A 14,112-nucleotide genomic window follows, 5' to 3' on the forward strand; every position below is an offset into this window, starting at 1 on the left:
AGAAGCAATAAAACTGTCCTTCTTTAGACTAGTTGAGTATCTGGAGCATCAGCATTTGTGGGTTCCATTACAGGCTCAAAATGGCCAGAAACAAATAACTTTCTTCTGAAACTTGTCAGTCTATTCTTGTTCTGAGAAATGAAGGCTATTCCATGCGAGAAATTGCCAAGAAACTGAAGATCTCGTACTACGCTGTGTACTACGCCCTTCACAGAACAGCACAAACTGGCTCTAACCAGAATAGAAAGAGTGGGATGCCGCGGAACATATCTGAGGAAGAGGACAACTACATTAGTGTCTAGTTTGAGAAACAGACACCTCACAAGTCCTCAACTGGCAGCTTCATTAAATAGTACCCACAAAACACCAGTCTCAACGTCAACAGTGAAGAGGCGACTCCGGGATGCTGGCCTTCTTGGCAGAGTTCCTCTGTCCAGTGTCTGTATTCTTTTGCCCATCTTAATCTTTTCTTTTTATTGGCCAGTCTGAGATATGTATTTTTCTTTGCAACTCTGCCTAGAAGGCCAGCATCCCAGAGTTGCCTCTTCACTGTTGATGTTGAGACTGGTGTTTTGCGGGTACTATTTAATGAAGATGCCAGATGAGGACTTCTGAGGCGTCTGTTTCTCAAACTAGAGACTCTAATGTAGTTGTCCTCTTGCTCAGTTGTGCACCGGGGCCTCCCACTCTTTCTATTCTGGTTAGAGACAGTTTGCACTGTTCTGTGAAGGGAGTAGTACACAGTATTAACAATCTCTAGACTGTATTTCTGATCAATTCGATGTTATCTTAATGGACAATTTTTATTTCAAAAACAAGGACATTCCAAAGTGAACCCCAAACTCTTGAACGGTAGTGAATGTCAGTGTTGAACTGCAGAGACAGATGGAACCATAGTGGCTCATTACATTACAGACCAGCATATGGTCGCACACACGCACATGGTGACCAACAGACCGACACAAACAGAATTACCATGCCTGTGTACCTGCCATTCTCCTAGAGCACATATGCTAACTGTGTGAGCATGTTTCTGCTTGCTGTGTGCAGGCATTTAGAGGTGAAGGACAGTTTAACTCAGTGTACACACACACACGAACAGCACTCTTAAAATTGCCCTTTTGAACAATGTTGATAGGAGGTGGACTGCTCTTTCACAAATGCTTCCGTGGAAATCCAAGATGAACAGAATGCAAAAAAGAGACTTCAGACATTCAACAGGATTTCAGTTCTTAGAAACGTCATCACCTGGCGAGGATACACATGCACGTGCATGTACACACACAGGACTAGAACAAGAGTAGTGCTCCCCTCTTTGGTGTGCCGCATGCCTGTGTTATGATGGTCCCTCACCAGGTAAAAGCATTATAATTTGTATTAGTTTCAGTGTGCGCTCAATAGTTCAACCGTCTGTTTTCTCCTCTCTCTCCCAGTCTCATCCAACAAACACACAGAGATATCCCCTTTCCAATAACACACATACACCATACTGAGACTGACACATCCATACAGGCCATGTTTGAGAGCATTCTGTCCAAATCCATGATGAATTGTAGGTAGATTGTGACTGACTGATCTACAAACAATAATGAGTAGTTATTTATGATGCAAGTAGACGGATGGTTAGGCGAGACTATGATGCAAGGTTATGTGTAGATTAGTAAGTCGGCGGCAACGTCGAACAAGCCCACACACGAGAAGTGAAGAAAAAATGGTTTATTCGTTTGGGGGGGGGGTGTGACAAATACCATATCACTTCATGTGTTGGTGTGAAGAAAGAAGTTGCGCAACGTGTAAAACCAGCCAAAGGTTCTACTTCCAGGTCAAACCACTAAACAGGAGGAATGTCTTCATATCTCTGCTGTGATTGGTCCCTTTATGCTGTAAACCCCAGGGTGTGTGTGTGCGTAATCTCCTGTGAAAACCATTGAGGCTAGTTTCCCAGCCCCAGATTTAGGCTGCTCCTGGACTATTTCAATGGAGATAATGCAGTAAACCTAATCTGGGTCAGGGATACCCTGCCTCAGTATTAAGAGGTCAAACTAACTCAGCTGTAGTTAGAATAGGAGAGCGTGTGTGTGTGTGTGTGTGCGCATACATGTCTTGCGGAAAGCTTTGGTTGTTTATCTCTTTAACAGTCAGAAAGCTGGGTGTTACAGAAGCATAGTTCCAGTCAGTCAGTTACAGGTTTACATCCAACGAGATCTCCTTTATATGTAGTTCTTATTAGGTGAATATATCCCAGAGTATAAAACAGTCATCTACAGGGTGACAATAATAATTCATTCAGCTTTTTACAACAAACCAAAAACATCCTGTGACTTCATTTACAGTCATGTAAAACACAACAGCATTAACAGTAAACAAGGGTGTCTGTATGTCAAGTGTGTGTAATGGCATATATGTTCTGTGTGTTTTTGTCCTGCCCAGGACAGTGAGCACATTTCTGTGTGTGTGTGTGTGTGTGTGTGTGTGTGCAGCAATGTACATGTACTGTGTTTCTCAGTCTTTGTGGCCTTCTTTCCTGTGGAGATCAGTCAGTCCTCTACCACCCTAGCAGTGAGTTAGTTAAGTGAAGGGGAGCGTTCAGTATTCCACAGCAGTTCTATGTAGGGCCACTTGGTCTGGAGGCAGCGCTTCACTGGAGTGTCATCTGTCCTCACCATGGGGTCCTCAAAGCCCAGGACCAGGGCTGTACCCTGCACATACTCCACCTGACAAAGAGAGACAACACACACAAACACCTTACATTATCATATTGGTGTGACAGTTGCAGGCTGTTTTAGAGGTGTGTGTATATCTTACCCTCTCGTTGTGGTTGGACTGTTTCAGGCCATTGTAGTGGTAGACAGGGAAGGAGTCTGGGATTCCAGTATCCTGAAAACACAATATACACCAGTTATTAACAATCATGGAGTCATCTCTGGGATATGTGTCGATAACTCTGCTCTGGAAGGTGTGTGTATCGGAACCCACAGACAATTCAGCATACTTTAGCCTGAAACACTATCCATAACCCCAAACCCACATGCGCGTGCACACACAAGCATTAGTGAAACCCTAACCCCAATCCCACAGAACAGCCTATATTAGAAACCAGTCAATAGCGACACAGAGCCAAACACTTCGTTGGGACGTTCCAGAATGCTAATAGACTATGTGAGTATGTTTATGTGAAACCACTGCCTGCCTGCCTGCCTGCCTGCCTGCCTGCCTGCCTGCCTGCCTGCGGCTAATGGCAGCATAATTTCTTTGTGGCCGAGGGCCATTCCTCTGGTGAGTCCCCGAAGCCCTGATCACTTTAACACACTTCCCGCTCCCCTCTCTCTGTCCCCACCTCCCTCTCCCCACCTTTCTTTCCCTTTGCCTCTCGCTCTCTCCCATTCAGCCATGGTTCCCTGCCACAGAGTCCCAGTCTGAACAGGGATTTGTGTAAATATATATTTAAACATTTTGGTCACCAGTGCATTGCTGTAAAATATTTGACTCAACAAATTCATATCTATCGTCAGCCACAAACCACTAACAAAACAGAAGCGCTCATGTACATACACCAAAGATATTCTTGTTTAAATCGGTCTTCGCAGCATGTTTTATGGATGTCGCTGCAGCTTTAAAGTATCTCAGCTCCTCTTCAGTTACCTGATCAGGGAAGAACTCCAGGAGGAACGGAGCCAGCAGCACGATTCCCAAGCCCTCTGGATCCAACTTACTCTTCATCAGACTCACACTGGAGAGGGAGTGAGGGAGAGAAAAGAGAAAGAGGGAAGAGAGGGAAGATGAGAAAGAGGCAGGAAGAGAGGAAAGAGTTAAGTTTGTCAGACATTTCAACATTGTCTTATAGTCTAAGTACAGTAATGAGACATGCCTCCAGTTCTTCAGAAAACCTAAATCGGCCCCGTTTTAAAGCAATGATAAAACTTGTGTCTGACGGAGGGAGAGAAGGAGGAGAGAACGGGGGTAGTGAGAAGGGACATTGGGAGAGAGCTAGTGGAAGGGAAAGGGTGGAGGTGAGGAAGGAGTGGTGAGGGAGGGTGAGGGGTGGAAGTGAAGAGGCAGGGGTGGAGGTGAAGAGGGAGGGGGAAGGGGTGCAGGTGAGGGGCGAACAAAGGGGTGGAGAAGGGAGGGGTAGAGGTGAGGAGCAAGGGTGGAGCTGAGGACGGAGGGGGTGAGGAGGGATCGCGAGGGGTGGAGGTGAGGAGGGAGGTGGTGGTAGTGTGAAGGGCTGTCTGAGGTATAAATGTGTCATGTTCTGTGTAAAAGATTATGTGTAAGAAAGCAAACACTGGAGAAATGAACGGTAACCTCGTCTGATGAGGAGTTCTGGTGTGTGTGTGTGTGTGTGTGTGCGTGCGATACTACATATACCACTAGACATTCCTGTGTGTTAGAGCAGTAATATTATTCTTATTCCACAGTGATAAAACAGAGAAACATTTCCCTTTTAAGGCAGAAATAAGAGGAGTGTTACATGCCCAGACACAGAGGCTGATAACCCAGTTAAGACTGAGTGTGGGTGTGTCATCTGGATGTTGCAGTCAGAGAAATAATAGTGTCTTCCAAAATCAAGCTTTGCTTGGTAACAGCAGATAATTCCCTCCTGGATCAAGAGCCATTGTAAAAAAACAAACATTTGTGAGGTAACCTGTGAGTAGAATTTGAGTTAGTCGTTTAAGTTTATGAGCTGGGATTTCTGTCCTGCAGAAAGGGCCTTCTCCATACTGTTGCCACAAAGTTGGAAGCACAGAATCATATAGAATGTAATTGTATGCTGTAGCATTAAGATTCCCTTCACCGGAATTAAGGGGCCTAGCCCAAACCATGAAAAACAACCCCAGACCATTATTCCTCCTCCACCAAATTACAGTTTGGGGCAGGTAGTGTTCTCCTGGCATCCGCCAAACCCAGAATCGTCCGTCGGACTGCCAGATGAAGCGTGATTCATCACTCCAGAAAACGCATTTCCACTGCTCCAGAGTCCAATGGCAGCAAGCTTTACACCACTCCAGCCGATGCTTGGCATTGCGATCGTACGCTTGTGTACGGCTGCTCGGCCATGGAAACCCATTTCATGAAGCTCCCACGAACAGATCTTGTGCTGATGTTGCTTCCAGAGGCAGTTTGGAACTCTGTAGTGAGTGTTGCAACCGAGGACATATGATTTTTACGCGCTATGCGCTTCAGCAATCGGCAGCCCCATTCTGTGAGCTTGCGTGGCCTACCACTTCGAGGCTGATCCATTGTTGCTCCTAGACATTTCTACTTCACAATAACAGCACTTAGTTGACCAGGGCAACTCTAGCAGGGTAGAAATTGTACAAACTGACTTGTTGGAAAGGTGGCATCCTATGATGGTACCACGTTGAAAGTCAGTGAGCTCATCAGTAAGGCCATTCTACTGCCAATGTTAATTTCACTTCTGTTTATTATCTATTCCACTTGCTTTGGCAATGTAAACATGTTTCCCATGCCAATAAAGCCCTTTGAATTGAACTATTCCTCACTCTAAACCTTGTTTGAAGCAGCACATTCAATTATTTCCTTTCAGTCTTCCAGCTAGTAGTTTAATGTCCCCCTCCATCCTCCGGACGTTTAGTGTTCTCACTCTCTGGTTCTGTCGGTGTTCTCTGTTCTTTACCCAGCAGCAGTGAAACATTAGCTGAGGCGGCTGGACAAGAGCACACACACTTACTAGTATTCAGGTTCTGAGACGAGGTCTAGTGCCTTCATCACCTCCTCCAACAGAGAGTCTGGAATAAAGCCGTTATCTGGAGGGAGAGAAAGAGAATATTTGTCAGATAATTTTAGTCCAAACACAGCTAGGAGACAGGCCTCAGATTCCACAGCAATTCCATGTGTTTGCTTTCTGGGAGTCATGATCAAAGATGTAGGATGGAGAGGGTACGTCTTTATCAGCAAGTCCCAGTGGCACTGAGACAGGACAGGCCTTCACCTTCCCTCACACTGAACACACAGTTTACATTGAGCTAACTGAGGAAAATCATCACACACAAACACATATGTACACATGCAACACACACACAAAAGCCAGCCCTGTTCTCTCCTCTGTCTGACCTACATTCCTCAGCTATGACTTCTCTACCAGAGAGGACCAGCTTTAAACACTACCACGTGTCCATATGTACGTGTGTCCTACCTGTCTTAAAACACTAACATATTATTGTGTGTGTGTGCAATGGCGCTGGAGAAGAAAGCTGACGTTTTACATGTCCCCAACCCAGTGTGTTTTTTTTGTTTATTTGTGTTATTTGTAACTTATTTTTTTTACTTAATGTGGCCGCTACCATTTCTTTTGACCGAAAATAACTTCTGGACATCAGGACTGCGATTACTCACCACGGACAAGCAGAATCCTTTTTTTCCTTTTACGAGTCTGACGAGCCTGACACGAATGATATACTGCTTTCTCAGGAACAGGCCCAGATCCCCGTGATTTGCGTGATGAGGCGGCGGAGAAAAAGGGGCCAGAGGGTGGGCTGCCATCTGAGAATTCATAGGCAATCGAATAAACCTTCACTTCCTTCCATTTTGCTTGCAAACGTGCAATCTTTGGAGAATAAAATATATGACCTACGCGGAAGACTACCAACAGGACATTCAAAACTGTAATACCTTATGCTTCACGGAGTCATGGCTGAACGACGACACTATCAACAGACAGTTGGCTGATTATACAATGTACCGGCAGGATAGAACAGCGGTGTCTGGTAAGACAAGGGGCAGCAGACTATGTATTTTTGTAAATAACAGCTGGTGCACGATATCTAAGGAAGTTTAGAGCTATTGCTCGCCTGAGGTACAGTATCTCATGATAAGCTGTAGACCACACTATTGACCTAGAGAGTTTATCTGTATTTTTCATAACTGTCTACATACCACCACAGACTAAGGCTGGCACTAAGACAGCATTGAATGAGCTGTATTCCGCCATAAGCAAACAAGAAAATGCTCACCCAGAGGCGGTGCTCCTAGTAACCGGGGACTTTAATACAGGGGAACTTAGAAATTTGTTAAAACGGATTTATCAGCATGTTAAATGTGCAACCAGCGGGGGAAAAAAAAAAAAAACTTGACCACCTTTACTCCACGCCCAGAGACGCATACAAAGCTCTCCTTCGCCCTCCATTTGGCAAATCTGACCATAATTCTATCCTCCTGATTTTGCTAGCACAGACTGGAATATGTTCCGATGGCATTGAGGAGTACACCACATCAGTCATTGAATTTATCAATAAGTGCATCGATAACGTCGTCCCCACAGTGACCGTACGTACATACCCCAACCAGAAGCCTTGAACTACAGGCAACATCCGCACTGAGGTAAAGGCTAGAGCTGCCGCTTTCATGGAGCGGGACTCTAACCTGGAAGCTTATGAGAAATCAAGCTATGCCCTCAGATAAACCATCAACAGGCAAAGCATCAATACAGGACTAAGATCGAATTATACTACACCGGCTCTGACGCTCGTCGGATGTGACAGGGCTTGCAAACTATTACAGACTACAAAGGGAAGCACAGCCGAGTGCTGCCCAGTGACACAAGCCTACCAGACGAGCTAAACTACTTCGATGCTTGCTTCGAGGCAAATAACGCAGAAACATGCATGAGAGCACCAGCTGTTCCGGAAGACTGTGTGATCACACTCTCAGCAGCCGATGTGAGTAAAACCTTTAAACAGGTCAAAATTCACAAGGCCGCAGGGCCAGACGCATTACCAGGACGTGTACTGCGAGCATGCGCTGACCAACTGGCAAGTGTCTTCACTGATATTTTCAACCTCTCCCTGTCCAAGTCTGTAATACCAACATGTTTTAAGCAGGCCACCACAGTGCTTGTGCCCAATAACACTAAGGTAACCTGCCTAAATGACTACAGACCCATAGCACTCACGTCTGTAGCCATGAAATGCTTTGAAAGGCTGGTCATGGCTCACATCAACACCATTATCCTAGAAACCCTAGACCCACTCCAATTTGCATACAGATCCACAGATGATGCACTCTCTATTGCACGCCACACAGCCCTTTCTCACCTGGACAAAAGGAAAACCTATGTGAGAATGCTATTCATTGACTACAGCTCAGCATTCAACACCATAGTGCCCTCAAAGCAAATCAATAAGCTAAGGACCCTGGGACTAAACACCTCCCTCTGGAATTCCTAACGGGCCGCCACCAGGTGGTAAGGGTCGGTAACAACACATCTGCCACGCTGATCCTCAACACAGGGGCCCATCAGGGGTGCGTGCTCAGTCCCCTCCTGTACTCCCTGTTCACTCATGTACTCCCTGTTCACTCATGACTGCTACCGCATGGCAAGCGGTACCAGAGCGCCAAGTCTAGGTCCAAAAGGCTTCTAAACTGCTTCTACCCCCAATCCGCCTGAATATCTAATGAAATGGCTACCCAGATTATTTGCATTGCTGCCCCGCCCCCCCCCCCTTTTTACACCGCTGCTACTCTCTGTTATCTATGCATAGTCACTTTAATAGCTCTACCTACATGTACATATTACCTCAACTGGTGCCCCCGCACATTGACTCTGTACTGGTACCCACCTGTGTATAGTCTCGCGATTGTTATTTTACTGCTGCTCTTTAATTACTTGTTACTTTTATTTCTTATTCTTATCTGTATTTTTTTTTAAACTGCCTTGTTGGTTAGGTGCGCGTAAGTAAGCATTTCACTGTAAGGTCTACACCTGCTGTATTCGGCACATGTGACTAATAAAATTTGATTTGAGTATGTGTGTTATACATTGGGAAGGACTACAGCTGAGTCATAGCTTTACCCTAAGTTTCAAATTCTGTGTGGAACACTAATGAAGCTGTATGTTATTGCATGAATGGGAGACCTGTGTGTGTGTGTGTGTGTGTGTGTGTTATTGAGTGCATGTGAGACTGGTGTGTAAATTATTGCGTGCATGTGGGATGTGTGTGTTTTCTGGCGCCTCTCTTCTATAACACAGTGAACTGGGCCGACTCTACATGTGACACTGGCAGATTTATAGGGCTTTGACACTGCTCTCAACTCTGCTGGTTCTAGTGTGTGTATAAACATCCATATAGCATACATGAAAAAATCTCATGAAACAGCAGAAACGCATCTCGGGCGCAGACAGACGTATCAATTTCTCCCTCTCTGGTCTGAATGGGTCAGTGTGTTTACTACATATTTGGTGTGGCAAACAGAACAGAGTAGACTACTCTCAGCTGGTGAGGCTCACTTTGTTAGAAAATTCAACACAAAACACACACCCTCAGCCATGTTAAGAGGCATATTGTTCTTATAAACATGAAACGGTGGAATGTTGTTTACAGCGTCAGAAAAGATGACGCGTCAATTCCTGCTGGAACACACACACACACACACACACACACACACACACACACACACACACACACACACACACACACACACACAAGCAGCGCTCACTAAAGACAGACATCAAAGACAGCGACAAACACACAAATGTGTCTGTGCAGGTCTGGTCCATGGGGGAGTTGTGTCTGTGTGTTATGACTTTGGTGACCTTATCAGTCTTCAGCTGAACACACACACACACTCTCCAGCAACATACATCACGCTCTCATCGTGTAGTGTGACAATCACACATACCATAGGTAACTCCATCTCTCCATACATATATTATACATACAAAAGTATGTGAACACCCCCTTTAACTTCTTTGGGCTAGGGGGCAGTATTTTGATGTCCGGATGAAAAACGTGCCCAAAGTAAACTGCCTGCTACTCAGGCCCAGAAGCTAGGACATGCATATAATTGGTAGATTTGGATAGAAAACACTTTAAAAGTTTCTAAAACTGTTAAAATTATGTCTGTGAGTATAACAGAACTTATTTGGCAGGCGAAACCCCGAGGACAAACCATCCAGGAGTTTTTGTTGTTGTTGAGGTGACTGTTTTCAATGGGTTTTCTATGTGCATCTAGATGTATAAGGCACATGCTTGCAGTTCCTATCGCTTCCACTGGATGTTAACAGTCTTTAGAAATTGGTTGATGATTTTCTTTAGAGAAATGAAGTACAGCAGTTCAGAATGAGGGTCCAGCCTAGTGCACTCTAATGTTTTTATGCGCGCTCCAGGTCACGCGTTTCACGTTGTTTTTATCCGGTATTGAACACCGTTTATCTCGTCTTAAATTTTATCGATTATTTACGTTTAAAAAAAAAACTAAAGTTGTATTAGGAAAGTTGTTTCAAATGTTTGGACAGCGTTTACAGGTAACTTATTCAATATTTTGTAGTCATGCTGGGCAAGTTGGAACCGGTGTTTTTCTGATTCAAACGCGCCAAATAAATGGACATTTTGGAGATATAATGACGGAATTAATCAAACAAAAGGACCATTTGTGATGTTTATGGGACATATTGGCGTGCCAACAGAAGTTCTTCAAAGGTAAGGAATTAATTAAATAGTTCTTTCTGACTTCTGTGTTATGCCTGGCGGGTTGAAATCAGATATTTATGTGTTGGTATGCTGGGCGCTGTCCTAAGATAATCGCATGGTTTGCTTTCGCCGTAAAGCCTTTTTGAAATCTGACACGGTGGCTAGATTAACGAGAAGTTAAGCTTTGATTTGGTGTGTTGCACTTGTGAATGTATGAAAGTTAAATATTTCTAATACATTTTTTTAAATTTGGCGCTCTGCCATTTCACCGGATGTTGTCAAATCGATCCCGTTAACGGGAGTTGAGCCCAAAGAAGTTAAATTAGTGGATTCGGCAACTTCAACCATACCCATTGCTGACAGGTGTATAAAATTGAGCACACAGCCATGCAATCTCTATAGACAAAGATTGGCAGTAGAATGGCCTTACCGAAGAGCTCTGTGACTTTCAACATGGCACCGTCATAGGATGCCACCTTTCCAACAAGTCAGTTCGTCAAATTTCTGCACTGCTAGAGCTACCCCGGTCAACGTTAAGTGCTGTTATTGTAAAGTGGAAACGTCTAGGAGCAACAACGGCTCAGCCGCAAAGTGGTAGGCCACACAAGCTCCAGAACGGGACCGCAGAGTGCTGTAGCACGTAAAAATCGCCTGTCCTCGGTTGCATCTAGAGGTCGACCGATTATTATTTTTCAACGCCAATACCGATTATTGGAGGAACAAAAAAGCCGATACCGATTAATCGGGCGATTTTTTTCATTTATTTGTAATAATGACAATTACAACAACTGAATGAACACTTATTTTAACTTAATATAATACATAAATAAAATCAATTTAGCCTCAAATAAATAATGAAATGTTCAATTTGGTTTAAAAACTCTTGAAAGGCTGGTCCCGTATGCGGGATCAACATCCAGTGAAAAATCAGAGCGCCATATTCATAACCTAACCATAACCAAATCGAATGATTTTTTTTCTCAAACATAGGACTATTTTACACCGTTTTATAGATACACTTCTCCTGAATCGAACCACGTTGTCCGATTTCAAAAAGGCTTTACAGCGAAAGCAAAACATTACATTATGTTAGGAGAGTACATCGTCAAAATAGCCACACCGCCATTTTCCGACCAACCACATGCATCACAAATAACCAAAAACAGCTAAATGAAGCACTAACCTTTGACAATCTTCATCAGATGACACTCCTAGGACATCATGTTACACAATACATGCATTCTTTTGTTCGATAAAGTTCATATTTATATATAAAAACAGCATTTTACATCGGCGCGTGACGTTCAGAAAATATTTTCCCTCAAATGCATCCGGTGATCAGCGCTACAATTTACTAAATTACTATTCGAAAACATTTTTAAAATGTAATATTGTCATTCAAAGAATTATAGATTAACATCTCGTGAATGCAACCGCATTGCCAGATTTAAAATAACTTTACTGGGAAATCACACTTTGCAATAAAAGGGGATGCTATGCTCAGAAAAATAGGCTAGGCGATACAGGTTAGCGCCATCTTGGAACCATCTAATATCAAATATACTATTGTAAATATTCCCTTACCTTTGATTATCTTCATCAGAAGGCACTTCCAGTAATCCCAGGTCCACAACAAATGTAGTTTTGTTCGAAAAAGTTAATAATTTATGTCCCAATAGCTTCTTCTTGTTAGCGCATTCCGAAGGCTACTCAAAATGTACTGTAGCGCGTGGGACTTGTCGTCACGAATGTGCAAAAAATATATATTTAAGTTTGTTCAAACATGTCAAACGTTGTATAACATAAATCTTTAGGGCCTTTTTCAACCAGAGCTTCAATAATATTCAAGGGGACGATTGCATTGTCTTACTAAACGTTTCGAAAGGGGAGGGTAGCCATGGGCGCCCGCGTCATAGTAGTAAATGGCCCTCCCCCTGTGACCAACTTCCAAAGCCTCTCTTTCAGTCAGTTTGTACCATAGAAGACTCAAACCACTTTGTAAAGACTGGTGACATCTAGTGGAAGCCTTAGGAAGTGCTCAATGAATCCTAACTCACGGTGTGTTTTATAGGCAAAGTGCTGAAGGTGAGTCCACAAATCAGATTTCCACTTCCTGCATGGGATCTGTCTCGGGTTTTGACTGCCATATGAGTTCTGTTATACTCACAGACACCATTCAAACAGTTTTAGAAACTTTAGAGTGTTTTATATCCAAATCTACTAATTATATGCATATCCTAGCTTCTGAGTTTGAGTAGGAGGCCGTTTAAAATGGGCACGTATTTTTTTCAAAATTCGCTGTAGCGCCCCCTATCCTTAAGGAGCAATGAGGTTAAATAATGCAAAAATAAAGTGTTGGAGAAGAAAGAAAAAGTGCAATATGTGCTATGTAAGAAAGCTAACGTTTAAGTGCCTTGCTCAGAACATGGGAACATATGAAAGCTGGTGGTTCCTTTTAACCATGAGTCTTCAATATTCCCAGGTAAGAAGTTTTAGGTTGTCGTTATTATAGGAATTATAGGACTATTTGGATGTTCTTATAGGCACTTTAGTATTGCCAGTGTAACAGTATATCTTCCGTCCCTCTCCTCGCTCCTACCTGGGCTCGAACCAGGAACAAATCGACAACAGCCACCCTCGAAGCAGCGTTACCCATGTAGAGCAAGGGGAACAACTACTCCAAGTCTCAGAGTGTGTGACGTTTGAAACGCTATTAGCGCGCACCCGCTAACTAGCTAGCCATTTCACATCGGTTACACCAGCCTAATCTTGGGAGTTGATAGGATTGAAGTCATAAACAGCGCAATGCATTGCGAAGAGCTGCTGGCAAAACGCACGAAAGTGCTGTTTGAATGAATGCTTACAAGCATGCTGGTGCCTACCACCGCTCAGTCAGACTGCTCTATCAAATCATAGACTTAATTATAATATAATAAACACACAAATACGAGCCTTAGGTCATTAATATGGTCGAATCTGGAAACTATCATCTCGAAAACAAAACGTTTTTTCTTTCAGTGAAATACGGAACCGGTCCGTATTTTATCTAATGGGTGGCATCCCTAAGTCTAAATATTTCTGTTACATTGCACAACCTTCAATGGTATGTCATAATTACGTACAATTCTGGCAAATTAGTTCGCAACGAGTCAGGCGGCCCAAACTGTTGCATATACCCTGACTCTGCGTGCAATGAACGCAAGAGCAGTGACACAATTTCATGTTAGCAGGCAATATTAACTAAATATGCAGGTTTAAAATATATACTTGTGTATTGATTTTAAAGAAAGACATTGATGTTTATGGTTAAGTACATTGGTGCAACGACAGTGCTTTTTTCGCAAATGTGCTTGTTAACCTGTTATGGCTAGGGGGCAGTATTTTCACGGCTGGATAAAAAACGTACCTGATTTAATCTGGTTACTACTCCTGCCCAGTAACTAGAATATGCATATAATTATTGGCTTTGGATAGAAAACACTCCAAAGTTTCTAAAACTTTTTGAATGGTGTCTGTGAGTATAACAGAACTCAAATGGCAGTTCAAAACCTGAGAGATTCCTTTACAGGAAGTGGCCTGTCTGACCATTTCTTGAACTTCTTTGCCATCTCTATCTTTTACAAAGGATCTCTGCTCTAACGTGACACTTCCTACGTCTTCCATGGGCGCTCAGAGCCCAGGA

The 14,112-nt window shown here is 43.5% G+C and overlaps 1 protein-coding gene across 1 annotated transcript in view; it reads right to left on the minus strand.

Moving 5' to 3' along the window:
* Window positions 1-2,204: 2,204 nt before the first annotated feature.
* LOC106605428 (ubiquitin carboxyl-terminal hydrolase MINDY-3) overlaps window positions 2,205-14,112 on the minus strand; it is a 43,630-nt gene continuing 31,722 nt past the window's right edge. Inside the window, exons 12-15 of the mRNA XM_014201075.2 lie at window positions 5,693-5,768; window positions 3,643-3,730; window positions 2,806-2,877; window positions 2,205-2,714 (exon numbers count right to left, since the gene is read on the minus strand). Coding sequence (XP_014056550.2) covers window positions 2,565-2,714; window positions 2,806-2,877; window positions 3,643-3,730; window positions 5,693-5,768 — 386 coding nt within the window. The 3' untranslated portion in view covers window positions 2,205-2,564. The remainder of the gene's footprint in view (window positions 2,715-2,805; window positions 2,878-3,642; window positions 3,731-5,692; window positions 5,769-14,112) is intronic.

This window comes from Salmo salar, chromosome ssa05, assembly GCF_905237065.1.
Source record: "Salmo salar chromosome ssa05, Ssal_v3.1, whole genome shotgun sequence".
NCBI classification, from domain to species: Eukaryota; Metazoa; Chordata; class Actinopteri; order Salmoniformes; family Salmonidae; genus Salmo; species Salmo salar.